This window comes from Rattus rattus, chromosome 17 (assembly GCF_011064425.1).
Source record: "Rattus rattus isolate New Zealand chromosome 17, Rrattus_CSIRO_v1, whole genome shotgun sequence".
Classification (NCBI taxonomy): Eukaryota; Metazoa; Chordata; class Mammalia; order Rodentia; family Muridae; genus Rattus; species Rattus rattus.
The window spans coordinates 21,319,219-21,335,444 of record NC_046170.1 but is presented as its reverse complement, the minus strand read 5'-3'; the positions used below and the strand labels follow the sequence as shown (position 1 = coordinate 21,335,444).

The window sequence follows — 16,226 nt, the reverse complement described above, 5'->3', positions numbered from 1 at the left end:
GAACGTCTAATTGCAAGAAGGGAAAAAAGAAGCAAAATTACAGACATTAAGACAACAAAGCAGGAGCCGAATTCCCTCTGTTGATAAGTCTGCCCCTTTGCTGCTTCCTGAGCTCACTTCACACTGACAGCAGGCGCAGGGGGGCCTTGGCCTCGTCGGAAATGCTCATTAGCTCGTTTTTGACTAAGACACTCTGTGGAGCCACCGAGGGGCCCAGTCCGAGGGTCTCTTCAGAGGACAAGGTTCTTGTCCCCCACAGAGAGATTCAGTTATCACCTGTCCTGTCATGCACAGCCTCCGAACTGCCACTCCTGGCAACAGCATCTGCAGTAAGAAGCATCTGAAGGACCCTTTCTGTCCGCTGGTGGTAAGACTGAGGGTACAGATGGCAAAGTCCAGCAGCCAGGGCCATACCCAGGGTGGCTGACAGGCAAATCAGGATTCCCAGCTGATCACCAGTTAATCAGCTGATCAGTTCTAAGTTGCATCACCAAAGAGGCACTGGCTCCCTCTAGCTTCACTTCCAGCCTTAGGTCAGTCTGGCTAAGGTTTCCCACACCACCGTCTGCAGTGCCTGTTCCACAGTGTGTTTCCTGTGCAGTGTCTCACATAAAGAGCTGTCAGAGGCCCTTGAAGAATCTGACTGGCTCCCAGATGTGCCCGAGGTACAGAAGTCAGGGCTTGGAGTGACTGACTCAGCTCTGCTCACACTCAGACCTGACCTGCTGAGGCACGGGAATGTGAGCAGTGTACGGAGCAGGGCCCATCGCAGGCCTCATCGCAGGCCTATTAGAGACTGTCTTCTTGTCCTACCAAAGAAAAATGTCATCAAAGGAGTGGCTCTTCACCCAAGTGAGTTCGCAACTCACTTGTATTCCACAGAGAATCCCATGCAGCCGTTGAAAAGCTAGCCTCTTGCTTGCTTTAGAATACTCAGATTAAAGAACTAAAGAGATAAGATCTGTTACTGGCAGGGATGGGTAGCTAATGGAAACCCCCACTAGAGCAGGGCTACTTGCATGAACAAATTTGGGGTCTTCTGAGAGGCTCCCAAACCCAAACAAAGAGTTCTCTCATTCCTGGTGAGAACATTGATGATCTCTGTTTATGGTAGGCCATAGCAGTTAGGAACATTTATTCTTACTGTAGGTTCCAATAACTTTAAGTGAAAATACTATACCATGTTTTATTTGGTGTTCCTTCTGCAGCCTCAAAGGGAGAGTAAATCTTCTGGGTGTGTGTTTTATACTGCTCATTGATCTGAGCACTGGTACCACACAGTGCTTTCAGGCTAGTTTTATAAAGATGGGGGGAAGAGGATTACTAAGAAAAGCTAAGTGGGAAAACAAATCACTAAAACCATCAATTTTCTACAATTTCCAATAACTTCAGAGGCACTGCATAGACTGGAAAGGCTGGTATTGATTAGGACAAGGACACTGTGCATCATACACTTGCTTTCTCTCTGGCTTTGGCTGCTCATCCATTAGCTCTTTCCCATCTGGACATTTCCCACTCTGGGGCTATAAAACCAAGTCTCACCTCCCCTATGCACACTCTTACCTACTCGCCCTTATCCAAGGACAGGCAGGTTTTCAAAGAATCAAAGCTCAGCCCATTCTGAGTCCTAAAGGTGGGGGAGGGAATTAAAAGGGTGAAAGGAGACATAGAGACTTTAAAATGAAAATCTATCTTTTCTCTTGCCTCTATGTGTTTTGATAAATCAGATTTTCCTGGAAAAAAATTCTGAGTTTGGACACAGATGCCAGAAAGGAGAGTTGGGGGAGGGGTGTGAGAAAGCAAAGAACTCATGAGTAGGGCCATTCGTTTAGTACGTAATACAAAGGTATATATTGACACTTTATATTAAAAGTATATTTCAGATACTAAAAGTGTAGTTTATTTATTATACACATCTCAGGGTTCATCTTCTCTGAGTTATTATCATACCCAGCTCTTCTAGCCAGCAGCTCTGTTTCCATGAAGATATATCACACATCTAATCATAAATCTGGCCACCATCTTCTTTTTTCTGTTAGACTCCCAAATAGCTAAGTGGTTAGCCCTGTTCAATTCAATGGCACACCTCATCAGCTATTGCCTATGGTGGGTGCTGGGGATGGAAGCAACACTGTCTGGGGAGCCTTTTCTGAGAGTCACAAGTGTCTCCAACTTACAGACATCCAGGGATGGTTGTAGGATTGGGTTGATCTCTCTACCGAGTTTCTGGCATTGCTACTGATGGTAGATGTGTGTGAAGATGACTAAGACAGACTCTTTGTGTCTCATGATAACTTTGTCACCCTAATGCTGGAAAGAGCAGTGTCCAGAATGTTCATATCTGTTGTAGAATTTATTTTAATCCTGGCCTGGGGTTTCTATCCCACCTTTGGTTATTGAACTCCCAGCTAAAAGAATACACACAGCCTTTATAAATATAAAGTAACAGTAAGCCCTAAACAGCACAATAGCTGGGCAGCTACCTCCCCCTCCATGTTGTTGGAATGTACTTTCCTGTCAATAACCCTATTATTACTTACTCTTTACTATGTTCCATCTGGACTCCAATCGCCAGCCCTCAGGGCCATGTTTTTATGGCTTATCTAGCACATGGCACCTTCTCCTTCCTCTGCCTGCCTTCTTCTTCTCCCTTCATGGTTCTCCTCCAATTCCAAGCCTGCGAAACCTAAACCCCACCTATGTCTCTTATGCCCAAGAATGGGCTGTTGGCATATGTATTTACCAATCAGAAATAACTTGGAGCAGGATCACAGGGACTGTGTGCAGACTCCAGGTCTTGGGAGTCTTAGCGTTATAATAGAGAGCAAAAGACAAAACCTCCGCACTCACCTTTAGCTCATGTAAGGACAAAAGCAAAGACTTAGAATTTCTGTATTAACGATAAATGGGCACTGGGAATCAATCAGAGACCTAAAGACACCTCAAAAAGACAGAGCGGGCATTTCATTCTGCATTGGCTGATGCACTCAACTATGATAACGGTAAATGGTGTAGAGTCTAATATGCTTTCAGGATGATCACATATGAGAATCACTGTTCTTCCGGTCCCAGGCGCTGCAGGAGCTGTGGCTTAGCGTGCAGTCATGGCCAAGTCTAAGAACCACACCACACACAACCCATCCCACAATGGCACAGAAATGGCATCAAGAAACGCCGGTCACAAAGACACAAATCTCTTAATAGGGTTGACCCCAAGATCCTGAGGAACGTGCGCTTTGCCAAGTAGCACAACAGGAAAGGCCTGAAGAAGACGCAGGCCAACAACGCCAAGGCCGTGAGCGCACGCGCAGAGGCCACCAAGGCCCTCATGAAGCCTCAGGCCGTCCCATCAAGTCCAAGATGCTAAGGGGTCCCAGCCGCAAACTCAGCGTCTGGCTTTCATTGCTCACCCCAAGTTTGGGAAAATGATTTGAAGCTACACGGCCAAGGGTCATAGGCTCTGCCAACCAAAACCCAAGGTTCAAACCAAGGCAGAGGCCAAGGCTTCAGCTAAGGCCCAGGCTTCAGCTCCAGCCCAGGCTCCCAAGGGTGCCCAGGCCCCTGTGCAGGCCCCATAGAAAAGGCTCCTGCCAGTGAGAAGACAGATGGACGGCAGTGACACACCCACCTACACACTATTGCAGATGACCAAAGCCTTATGCTGTTTTTAAAAATAAACTTGAGACAAGATCTAAATAAATAAATGAGAGTCACTAAGAATTGTCAATATTCAACCAATCAGCACAGTAATTAAGTCCCTGACAAGACACTAAAGTACCTATTTCTTAAAACTCTTAAAAGAAGAGTCTTTTGCCTTTCTAAACTTGTGCATTCTTAGTAACCACTGTGCAGGAAACATAAGGACCACTGTACCATTGCTTATCATGACCCTCACCGTCAGGTCCTAGGAATCTGACTGAGCAGTAAAGGAAATGGAACACACACATCAACACATGGACAGAAAAGCTGAGGTCAGGTGGGCTTTGCTCCCTCTGATGGCCACCAGTCTCAGAACTTGTATCATGAACAAGCACAGAGTGTGAACTTTGCAAGTCTGTGTAAGCACCAGGGAGGAGGAAGATGTGCTTGCTGGTGTTTGCATGCACTGGTCAATCGTGCACAGCGTTTGTATTTGCACAACACTACCAACAGTTACTGTCCATCAGAGGAAGGTTTTCCACTCCTCAGAACTTCAGCCCGGGAGGCTTTGCCATCACATAGATGTGAGGAATTACAGATCCTCGTCATGGCTGTGCCTATAGAACCCAACCAACTCCATTTTTTTTTTTTTGGTTCTTTTTTTCGGAGCTGGGGACCGAACCCAGGGCCTTGCGCTTCCTAGGTAAGCGCTCTACCACTGAGCTAAGTCCCCAGCCACCAACTCCATTTTTGATTCCAGGAAGAAGACCATAAAGTCTACTTGAGCAAGCATCCTATGGCAACCCCCTCTTAGCAACAGCCAGTCAGGCTACAACAGCAGGGTCACGGTGCATAGAGATAACTGAAGACATCCTGCAGAGGACAGGTGGCCCAGCCATCCTGTTTGTCAGGTGGTTTTACCCTCATGTTTGGTTCTAAAAATACCAATTTGCCAAAACAAATCTGAGATTCCACCTCACACCAGTCAGAATGGTTAAGATCAAAAGCTCAGGTGACAGCAGATACTGATAAGGATGTGGAGAAAGAGGAACACTCCTCCATTGTTGCTGGGATTGCAGACTGGTTCAACCACCTGGAAATCAGTCTGGAGGTTCCTCAGAAAATTAGATATAGTACTACCTGAGGACCCAGCTATACACTCCTAGGCACACACCCAAAAGATGCTCCAACATATAACAAGGACACATGCTCCACTATGTTAATTGTGGTCTTATTTAAAATAGTCAGAAGCTGGAAAGAACCCAAATATCCTTCAACAGAGAAATGGATACTGAAAATGTGTTGGGGTTGGGGATTTAGCTCAGTGGTAGAGTGCTTGCCTAGCAAACGCAAGGCCCTGGGTTTGGTTCTCAGGTCTGGAAAGAATAAAAAAGATAAAATAAAATATCTAAAACCAAAACAGAATGGATAATATTATGTGCAGTGCAATACAATTTAAAAAAAGAAAATGTGGTACGCAATGGAATTCTATTCAGCTATTAAAAACAATGACTTCATGAAATTCTTAAGTAAATGGATTGAACTTGAAAATATCATCCTGAGTGAGGTAACCCAATCAGAAAAGAACACACATGGTATGCACTCACTGATGAGTGGATATTAGCCCCAAAGCTTGGAACACCCAAGACACAATTCAAAAATCATATGAAGCTCAAGAAGAGGGAAGACCAAAGTGTGGATGCCTCAGTCCTTCTTAGAAGGGGGAACAAAAATACTCACAGGAGGAAACACAGAGACAAAGTGTGGAGCAGAGACTGAAAGACCACCCAGAGACTGCCCCACATAGGGCTCTATCCCATATACAGACACCAAACTCAGACAATATTGTGGATGCCAAGAAGTGCATGCTGACAGAAGACTGATGTAGCTGTCTCCTGAGAGGCTCTGCCAGAGCCTGACAAATACAGAGGTGGATGCTCACAGCCAACCACTGGACTGAGAATGGGGTCCCCAATGGAGGAGTTAGAGAAAGGACTGAAAGAGCTGAAGTTTGCAACCCCATAAGAAGAACAACAATATCAACCAACCAAATCCCCCAGAGCTCCCAGGGATGAAACCACCATCCCAAGAGAACACAGGAATGGACCGATGGCTCCAGCCACATACGTAGTAGAGGATGGCCTTGTTGGGCATCAATGGAAGGGCCCTTGGTCCTGTGAAGGCTTAATGTCCCAGTGTAGGGAATGTTAGGGCGTGGAGGTGAGAGGGAGTGGGTGGGTGAGGGAGCACCCTCATAGAAGCAGGGAGGAGAGGGGATAGCAGGTTTCTGGAGGGGAAACCAGGAAATGGATAACGTTTAAAATATAAATAAAATGCAATTAAAAAATAATAAGTTGCTAACACATATGGAAATTTCCCAATTTTGCTGTAACCATAATACAAAATAAATACCCCCCACCTCCAGACTTGAGGCTCTCACTTCTGACCCACTGTGATGGTGAAAGTCCTTGCTCGCAAGCTCATAATAAAAACCCTTGTGTGTTTGCACAGGAATTGGCTCCCCCATGGTCTTTGGGGTCCCTGTGACTTAGGCATAACATGCCCACATCTCCCAATATACATTCCCATGGATCTCAGGCACTAGGGTCCTCGACATGGCTGTGCCCACATCTAACAATGTACTTAAGAATCCTCTGATCTCCACAATTCCCTCTGCCAAAAACTGGTTCTAAAATTGGAAGAAAAGTAGAACCCTGAAAATCAGATTTAAAAAATAAAGCCTTAGAGCTTTCTGCTGTAATATTAACACTAAGTTTCCCTGGTGACAGTAGTGACTTTGGCGTCTCCCCTGAGTAGAGACCAAATCACTGCCCTTCTAACATTTGACTTCCCGCTGGTGTCTAGTTAACGTTGTTGGGCAAATGGAAAGTTACTGGGCACCCTTTCAAATGTGAGGGCCCACGGCCACAGGAATAGGGCAGTGGGTGGCAGTGGGTGGGCAAGAGCACACTGCAGAGAGAGTACTGTCTGGATTCAAGTTTCACTCGGCCGTTCCTGACAGGTGTACCAGACAATCGGCTTTTCCTTACTTGAGTACATGTATGTGTGTGAGGATGATACATACATGAGTGCGTAATGCATATATGAATTCAGGTGCCTGCTGAGGTCTGAGGTGTCAGATCCCCCGGAAACAGAGTTACAAGTGGTTGTGGGCGCTAGAACTAAACCCCAGTCCTCTGCAAGAGCAGTTGACTCAACTGCCCAGCCATCTCCCCAGTCCTGATGAGTGAAAAGTTTTCTCCACTGAAGAAATAAGCCAATTCAGCTGAAAATGACCAGAAAAGGTCACAGGCAGAGGATGGCTTGGAAGTTTTTTTATAGACTGTAGGTGAAGGTGTAGGTGAAGACTTGTGTATGCACCATACTGGGTGTGTGTAGAGGAGGTGGGGCTTGGATTGATGGTAACTTCAAGTCGTTGGGAGTTGGGACAGCTGGACTGGGCTTTTCTGTTTGGAGGCTTTCTCAGTAGGCCAGATTGGAGAGAGGAGGGATGGAATTTACAGGACCATGGGGGTAAGCTGGGAAGAACAATTCATCTGCAAAATGGGGCCAGTAAGGGCAGATTTTGAGGGGCAGAGTCAAACTAGGGGTGTTACGCAGGAGAGAAGTATGGTTCTCGGCACAGAGCAGCAGGCTCCCTCCGCTGGTCAACTGCATGGCTGGCAGGCGGTGCTCGCTCAGACAGTGTCCGTAGACAATTTTTGGGCCTTGCATGACATTCTTTTGTCCCAATGTTTCCTTCTCTCAGCAGCGTCCTAGTCTGTATACATAGTAAATGCCTGACCTCTTGTATGTTTAGGTATTTCCCACAGGCCCACTGCATGCTGGCGTTATTGTGGTGTCTACAGATGCAGAAATGAGTAGACCTAGACTTGTCTCTAAACACCCAGTCTAGGAAGAAAAAGCCCTTGTGTGACCAACTTTGAAACTCAGGGAGGATGAGCAGTGTTGGGGAACAGTTGGTTACCCTAGCAACTGCAGTGGTGTGAACACCCCACTCCTCCACTCTTCTGTTTGCTGACATCTAACTCCAGTGCACTGTAGTAAGAGGCAGAGCCAGGAAGGAGTAAGTGGGCCACCAGGGTTTCACGCCCTTAGGACAGGTCTGAGAAAATAAGCGTATTCCTTCTTCCATGGAAGGATGTGTAGAAGACACCATCTGGCCCTCACCAGATGCAGAAGTGATCTGAACTTGATCTTGGACTTCCCAGCCTCCAGAACTCTGAGAAAGGCAGGTAGGTGTGTTGTTTATAAATTACTCAGAACAAGGCATCGCGCTGCAGAAGCCCGAGTGGATGGCAGCACTTGCCTACCAAGAAGCACAGGAAGGTTTCCCCCAGGAGCTATTGGAATGCACCTTGGAAGTCACGTAGGGCCTTTAAGGAACAGTCTAGTTAGAGGGTTGTCAGAGCAAAGGCATGACACATAATGTTGATCATCCTAAGGGGGAGGGACAGTGCCCCGAAGTGTCCCGGGGGGTTCTGTAGGCAGGTCTCTTTCATCTACTCTTTCCAAATTATGACAAAGTTACACATTTTAACTACTGAATCTTACTAAAGAGTTTGTTTCATTAGTGCACCCATTAGAACACAAACGCACACATAAAGCACACAGTCCTTAGCCTTGGGAATCACTAGGGAAGGGCAATGGACCGCACTGTGTCCCCCTGTTGGCTACCCAGGCCGGCATCTGACACAGCAGAGTATACCCATCTCCCAGTATGTGAGGCAGGTATCCAAGGGGGTAGGAGCTCCACACCTAAGTGTGGTGTTACCTTTAAAGTCTCGCTCTCAGGGTGTCTGTAAGGAAGCAGACCTGGTTATGCTTAAATTGGAATGTAACATTTGCCTAACTTGTCAAATGAGCTATGGCACCTTAAAGATGGGCCAGGTGAGCAGGCTTTACTCTGGGCCAGCCTTCTGAGCCTGTAATCTTTGCTCTGCTTTTAGGAGTGAGTGTCTTGGTGGGAAAGCTTAGGAGCTGTGCTGATGAACAGGAGAAGAAAGGGGGTTTTGGGGTGAGAACAGGAAAAGAGCATTGGCCACTGGTACTCTGTTAACTACATCTGTGGCTGAGCCTGAGCAAACCCCAACAAACAAGTGAGGGGGCTGTGTGGTGGCACTCACCTTTAACCTACCACCCTGGAGACAGAGGCAGGAGGCCCTCTGTGAGTCCAAGGTCATGGTAGTTTACATACTGAGTTCTAGGCCAGCTACACAATAAAAACAAAAACAAAAACAAAACAAAACAAAACATCCCAACAGATTACTCTGGTTTATAACTCCCAAGGGGACAGAGGGAAGGAAGGCTTGGCTGCAAGAGATTAAGGCTAGACTGGTGGTCAGGAAACAGAAGAATAGGAAGTCAGGCCAGGTTATAAAACCTCAGAGCTTGTCACCAGTGACATACTTCCTCAGTAAGGCCACACCTCCTAAAGATTCCACAAGATCAAACAGCGCCACCAACTAGGGGCCACGTGTTCAAACACTGGAGCCTGTGGAGAACATGGCTTGTTCAAACCTCCACTGAGGTGCTTATGGGTGTGTTTGGTCAGAGATGTTTCTTAAAGCCAGATAATGGGAAGGTCCCACGCCAGGAGAACTTTTAGTTAGGAGGTTGGCATTGTTTGTTTTAGGCATCTTTGTTTCTTTGTTTCGAAAGAAGGTCGGTCTGTTTCAAAAGCAGGTGAGCAAGGAAAAGGTGGATTCCCAGTGAGACACTCTCATTCCTCGTTCTCCTCTCCAGTCTTGGCTGCAAAGAGCCTTCTGCATGATGCCCTGAGTTCCATCTCCAGCACTGGATAATCTGCCATGGAGGCAAGAGCATCAGAAGTTCAAGGTCATCTTTAGTTACATAGTGATGTTGAGGCCAACTTATCTAAAATATATATTGCGTGGGTTTTATAACAGAAAATGGGGTGAAGAGAGAAGGAGGAGGAGAAGGTAGAAAGAATATCTTGTGGATATATGGATGTATGACCTGTCAATTAAAATGCCTGTGGCCTATGGTTTATGTTGAGGTTGGTATTATAATGCTAGATTCTGTACCTGAAGGTCTAGGCCTATGAGTGAATCCTCGCTGTTACAAGCTTTTGTTGTGCAAACCTTGTTCCTTGATTTAAAACTATGGTGTAAATAAAAATGGCTACAGTCAACTACTGGAGCATTTAGAGGTAGGTGGGTTTTGAGTTACCTGATTGGGGGTGGAGAAGAAGAAGAAGAGAGAAGAGATCAGGAAGAGAAGGAGGAAGTAGGAGAAGAGAGGGGAAGCCACATGAGGGTGGATGGACCAGGCACAACGTCTACAGGAGGAGCAGGAGAAAGAGGATGAGGAGAAAAGGAGGAAGAAGAGGAGGAAGTGGAGGATGAGGGGAAGCACCCGTAGCTTCACAGATCCAGGGGAACACTGAGACAATGTGCTACCCACAAGCACAGAGTTCTCCCAAGGTGTGTGTTGTCTCCCAGTTTTGTAGCACAGTTCTAAGTGCCCTCACCCTGGGGGGCCCAGCTCAATTCAGTATATTGAGTTAATAAAACCTGTTTGCTGCAATAAATGTTGAAAGTACAAGTGGTCCCCCCCTTAAGACCCCCATCAGGTCCCTGGAGGCAGCTGCAGCTGCTCAGGGCAGGTGCAGTTTGCTTGTTTTATGGGGGACAGGAACAGGCATCAGCAAGCTACAGGTAGAAATAGAGCACTTTAAAATGACGCTGGGACCAGGCATGTGAGCAACCAGCAAGCCGTACCTGGGCCAGTTCTTTGGCAGCATCTGGCCTCCAGTAAGGTGCTTGTGCTGGCGACCCAGGTTGCATGTAGTAGAGGGTGGCAGAGACACTGTGTGTCTGTTGAGGCACTAAGGGTGATTCACTCCTGACCCACAACACGATATATGACTTGGTGATTGGTAGATCACAGAAACAAAACCAGGGACTCAGACTGAGTTTCTGGTAGGCAATTCCCTGGACTACCCCAATACCAGGGGAGAACAGATTAGACACTGAAGAACAGGTGTCTAAGTGCACAGAACTGGAGGGTGTTATTTTATTTCCCTTAGGATGACTTCACTCCTTTAATATAGGGACGTTCAATAGCCATTAGGAGCGTGTGTGCGGCCATGTTATTCCTCCTCAGTAAATACAGGTATCTACTGAAGATTGTGGGATGATGTCACACAGGTGAGGCAGGTACAAGATAGAACGAGGCCTGTCATTGGACAAGAAGGGAGGATGGGCGGGAGAAAAGTTTGAGGGAAGAGGAGGAAAGGATGGGAAGACTGGAGGAGAAGCCTCAGAGAGAGAACATGGAGGCTGACGTTAAGATTCCACTCTGTGTATTTACAGGTTGTTATGAATGTTCTTAAGGGATGGATGTGTACAGGACTTTGTGTTTAGGTGGGCAATCATATCTTATCAGTTGGATCAGAGGTTATTGGGGTGTGTGTTCTTTCTCATGGGGATTTGACTTTGGGAGAGTGTGTGGCGGCAGAGACACTGGGCCGCCACGGAGTCGGCATGTGTATTTCTTGTAAGATATCTAGCAGATATCTTGGGGCACAGCGGTGCCGGACCGAGAGGGGTGAAAGAAGACCATTTGTATAATTTTACGACAACAGAAGATCACACACACAGGATTACCCCCAAACCAAAACCAGACCGAAGAATTCATTTTGACAGAAGAGCCTCTTCTTAGATTGTTTAGACTCAATTGGGAGGTTTTCATCTTCAGTTCTTCAACTGATTACCAGCCCCTGGCCGCACGCTGTCAGCTACATTGTTAAAGCGTTCACAAGCAAGGTGTGCTCAGTTACACGTGTGATTCCAGAACTCAGAGGCATCAACCCCCAGGACCCACAGAGTGGAAGGATACTCCAACACGAGCCAATCTCCACACAGGAGCGATGGCATATGTCCTCACCTTCACACGCATGCACGCACGCACGCACGCACACCACTTGCACAATGTAATAAAATCGTATCTCATTTTGAGTACGGGCAATACTTATGCAGTGCTGTGTAAGTGCTCTGTGAAGTACTTCCACACAGCCTGAGAAGCAGGTGACTGGTCTGAGGCGTTAGCCTCAGTCGCCCTGTACATGTGGGGCTCTTTCACACTCATAAAGCCCCGGGAGGTACATGCTGACATTATAATGCCCAGTTTGTTTTTAAGAATATGTGTGGGGGCTAGGGATTTAGCTCAGTGGTAGAGCACTTGCCTAGCAAGCGCAAGGCCCTGGGTTCGGTCCCCACCTCCGAAAAAAAGAAAAAACAAAAAACAAAAAACAAAAAACAAAAACAAAAACAAAGAATATGTGTCGTCTGTGTACACACTCATGTGTACAGGTGCACATGTGTGAATGTGTGCTTGTGTGTGCATGAGTGTGCGTGTGTGTGAGTGTGTGTGAGTGAGTGTGTGCATGTGTGTGTGTGTGTGCGTGGGTGTGTGAGTGTGTGTGAGTATATGTGAGTGTGTGTGAATGCGTGTGCATGTGTGTGTGTGTGTGTGTGTATGTAGGTGAGATATAAGTTCAGATTGTCATTCATCAGGCAGACACTGCCCACCTTGTTTAGACAGAGCCACTGATTCAGACAGGGTGTCTGACCAGGGAGCCCTAGGATCTGCTTGTCTTTGCCTCCCCGGGACTGGGATGACACGGGGTGGGGTGGGCTACCATGTCCGTTTTTTAATGTGGGCCTGGAGATTAAACCCAGGTCTTCTTTCTCACACAGTAGGCACTTTACAGGCTGAGCTATCTCCCCAGCCCTTCTTTTGAGCTAGTACACGGCTGTTGCAGTGGCTGGCCCAAACGCCTGCGCTCAGCGATCCTCCTGCCTTAGCCTCCCAGGAGTGAAGACCACCCACCCACCTCATTCTTCCCACTTTTAGAGAATATGGCCCTGAGACTGGGGCCAGGGAACTTTCTGTCTGTCTGTCTGTCTGCCTCCTTCACTCTGGCTTTCCGTCTCTGGGACCAACTCTTTTATACTTTTTTCAGGGCTCAGGTGCGATTCTTCCGCACCAGGAGGAACCCCCGACGACTGTGGGTCGTGCGCAGGGAAGGCCGCAGGGGCTCAGCACCTACTCTAAAGTGGCCATTGAAGAAGTCTGTAAGAGGGGGAAAGGTAAGCCTGCCAGTTACTGAGGGGCACACTGCTCTCTCTTACGGGAATCTAATATCCTCCACAGGCTGGGCAGGGGCTTTCCTTATGAACACAAGTGTCCTCTTCAGGGTGTTGTCAGAGCGAGTGACAGTATCTGCCTCTTCTAAACAAGTCATCAGTTTAGAATGGCCAGGAGTCAAGACAAAGGTGCCCGCTGTCTGGTGACAGCCACTGCTGCGTACCTGCCGCAGAAAGCCCATGGAGTCACGACTGCTTTGGACAGACGCAGCAACGGAACTCAACCACCAAGTGTCATGGGCCACTCAGGCCTATCACTGTTTTCAAAACTAAAAGAGTAAGGCTACCTCTTCCCTTAGGCATGAGTAGTCCAATAGTGGGGAAAACCGAACACCTATTTCATGCCAAAATAAACTTCATTTGGATAAAAAGGTTCATAAAGGGATGGAGAGGTGCTCAGTGGTTAAGAGCAACTGCTGTGTTGGGCAGGAGTTCCATTGCCAACCCTCATGCCAGGCAAGTCCAGCTCCAGGGACCTGCTGACCTCTCTGGACTCCATGGGCACCTGCATATACATGGCATGTAGTCTCCCCCCTTCCCCTCCCCCTCCCCTTTCCCCCCTCTCTCTCTCTCTCTCTCTCTCTCTCTCTCTCTCTCTCACACACACACACACACACACACACACACACACACACACCTGGACACACATAGCATATAGTCACACAGATAAACGCACAGGTTTTTTTTTAAAGATAGGTTAAAATGCAATGAAAAGTCTATAAACACTGTTCTTTTTTTCTTTTTAAAACATATTGAAATTAAGAATGTCCTTTTAAGCAAAACTAATTTGCCATAACAGAAGGGGAACTAAAGCAGGTTTTTCCCTCCCAGAACTACTTGGTTTTCATTTATTTATTTTAATCATTTTACTGTAATGAACCAACAAATAAAGACATCATGTCGTTCTTTAAGAAAGCACTCAAATACTTTCCTACTACCAAATTCTGAGCATCTCAGAGAACTTCTACATGGTGAGATCAGCCATTCTAAGCCTGGGAGCTTAGCTTGGGGTTTTAAATTTTATCCATTACGTTTTATGGATGTATCTACCATATTAAAAAAAAGAGAAAAAAATTATGCCAAAGTTCAACTGAAAAACCAAGGGGAATAAAGTTTGTTATATTTAAAAATAACTGAATGCAGATGAAATCTAAGGACAAATGGTGGGCTCTGGGAAATATTTGGAATCTGTAAGGTGAGCAATGGATACAGAGTAGCTGAGGCTATGTCTGGGATGGATAGAGTAGCTGAGACTATGTCTGTGATGGATACAGAGTAGCTGAGGGTAGGTCTCAGAGGAGTCTTTCCGGGCATGTGATGTATAGAGACAGAGTGATTACAGTTATTATACTTAATGTAAGTATAAATATACAAAGTCTGACCTCCTCAAATGATGAAATGACACAAACAGAAAATATAATAAGCTCTGTCACTGTTTAAAGAGTGTTCTTGGGTCAACAAGATGGCTCAGCAAATCAGAGTGTTTGCTACTAAACCTGATGACCCATGTTTGACCCCTAGAACCTAAATGATGGAAGGAAAGAATCCACTCCTGCAAACATACATAGGGATGCATGGCACGTATGCGCTCCCGTGCACGCACGTGCATGCATGCACATGCACACACGTTCACATAAAAGAGGCTATTTCATCTATTAGCAAATAATAAAATGTGTGATTTTTTTTTTAAACTAAGATTGGTAGAACTATGGGAAAACTGCAGTACTTGTTCACAAGTGCTAGACCCATAAACCTTTTCACTCTCTGGCGGTAACAAAGCTTGCTACACTAAAATGCAGTTCTCTCTGATGCATCCTAAAACATCAGCAGCAGCCCCTGAAAGCATGGAACGGAAGGGAGCCCGAAGCAACAACATCATGTTCTGTGAGTTCACGTACGAGAGCTCCCTGGCCTAACCAAATTGAAAGACCTGAGGTTATCAGGAGCTGTTTTGCTTTCTAGTTGGTTGGTTGGTTGGTTGGTTGGTTGGTTGGTTGGTTGGTTGGTTGGTTGGTTAGTTAGTTAGTTAGTTAGTTAGTTAGTTAGTTTATGCTAGAGACTGAATTCAAGGCCTCCTGAATGCTGGGCATATTTTATTTTTAACTGTTTATCCATCTACAGTTGAATCCTGATACGTTGGAACAGATGGAGAAATAGTTACTATATTTAATAAGACTTTCCTCTCTTACCGAAGATGCATGAATTGTTATAATGATAAATGACCAAGTGCATATTTTACACACACACACGGTACATGAAAATTGCTCAGGGTAAACACACTAGTTATCTGTGATAAGACATATTTGTATCTTACAGTATTGGCCAATAATCTTTTGTAACAATCTCAGTTGTGTTCTCTTTCCTAATAATGATTACTGTCAGTACAGACATTAGACATTGTGTGCTTTTCGTGATACAAAAACTGCATGCTTCTTTTTAGTCAAATCATTGTTCCCTGGGACTTAAGCATACTGTAATTCAGGGAGTGCCTTCCTGGGGCAAACACACTGGGCACTTTACCCTAGAACTCACACTCCTGTGACAGTAACACACAAACCTGGAATCTTAGTTCCTGGCAAGCAGGAAGACCTGCTAGTATGGATGTAGTGGGGGCCAGGGTGGTTGGGCAGGGTTTGTGTGTGCCTAGGCCATGTCTTCACAGGCCTGGGTCCTGGCACCAGGGGGAAAGGCAGCTGAGCAGGAAGCTAGAGTCAGGGTGGCACAAGTCCAGCTTGAAAGGGCAGCTAGAATTCTCATCCTGGGCTTTCCTGAGACCTGACAAACATTGGCCTCAGTTCCTGTCCCGAAGAAGATAGAAGTGAGATCTTCAGACATGCTGGCCTGAATCCTGGGCTCCCTTTGCCGCTTTAGTGCTGTTCCCAAGGTCAGTGTCAAAAATACAAGTCTGGTTATGGAAAGTGTTTATTTTTTTTAATTCAGTCTCCATAGAGACTATCAAAAATTGCCAATGCCGACTATATTGCAAGTCGTCACGGCGGGGTATTGGGAAAAGTTTTCAATTAGCAATAATCGCACCTCAGATAAACCTCATTGGCTACAATACTGCCACTGCACAAAGCTGTGTTTATTTTTGTTAATGATTTATTTTTACTTTTTAAAGATTTATTTATTTATTTATTTATTTATTTATTTATTATATATAAGTACACTGTACCTGTCCTCAGACACACCAGAAAAGGACATCAGATCCTATTACAGATGTTTGTGAGCCACCATGTGGTTGCTGGGATTTGACCTCTAAGGACCTCTGGAAGAGCAGTCAATGCTCTTAACCACTGAGCCATCTCTCCAGCCCCCAAAGTGTTCATTTCTAAACACTACGAACTTTTTTTCTAAACCCCAAGGTAATCTCCCAGGCTTAGAATGGCTGAT

The 16,226-nt window shown here is 46.1% G+C and overlaps 1 protein-coding gene and 1 non-coding gene across 2 annotated transcripts; both read right to left on the bottom strand.

Moving 5' to 3' along the window:
- Window positions 1–265: 265 nt before the first annotated feature.
- On the bottom strand, window positions 266–15,590 carry Reeld1 (reeler domain containing 1). The gene is given in 11 exon segments (XM_032888146.1): window positions 266–472; window positions 474–574; window positions 1,572–1,627; window positions 2,102–2,234; window positions 2,237–2,310; window positions 6,207–6,328; window positions 10,404–10,550; window positions 12,674–12,737; window positions 12,819–13,052; window positions 15,366–15,482; window positions 15,484–15,590. Coding segments are annotated over 11 exon segments (1,362 nt in total).
- Window positions 15,591–15,773: 183 nt separating this feature from the next.
- Window positions 15,774–15,914, bottom strand: LOC116886779. The gene has a single exon (XR_004386174.1). It is a non-coding gene; the product is annotated as a U4 spliceosomal RNA (small nuclear RNA).
- Between the last annotated feature and the right edge of the window lie 312 nt (window positions 15,915–16,226).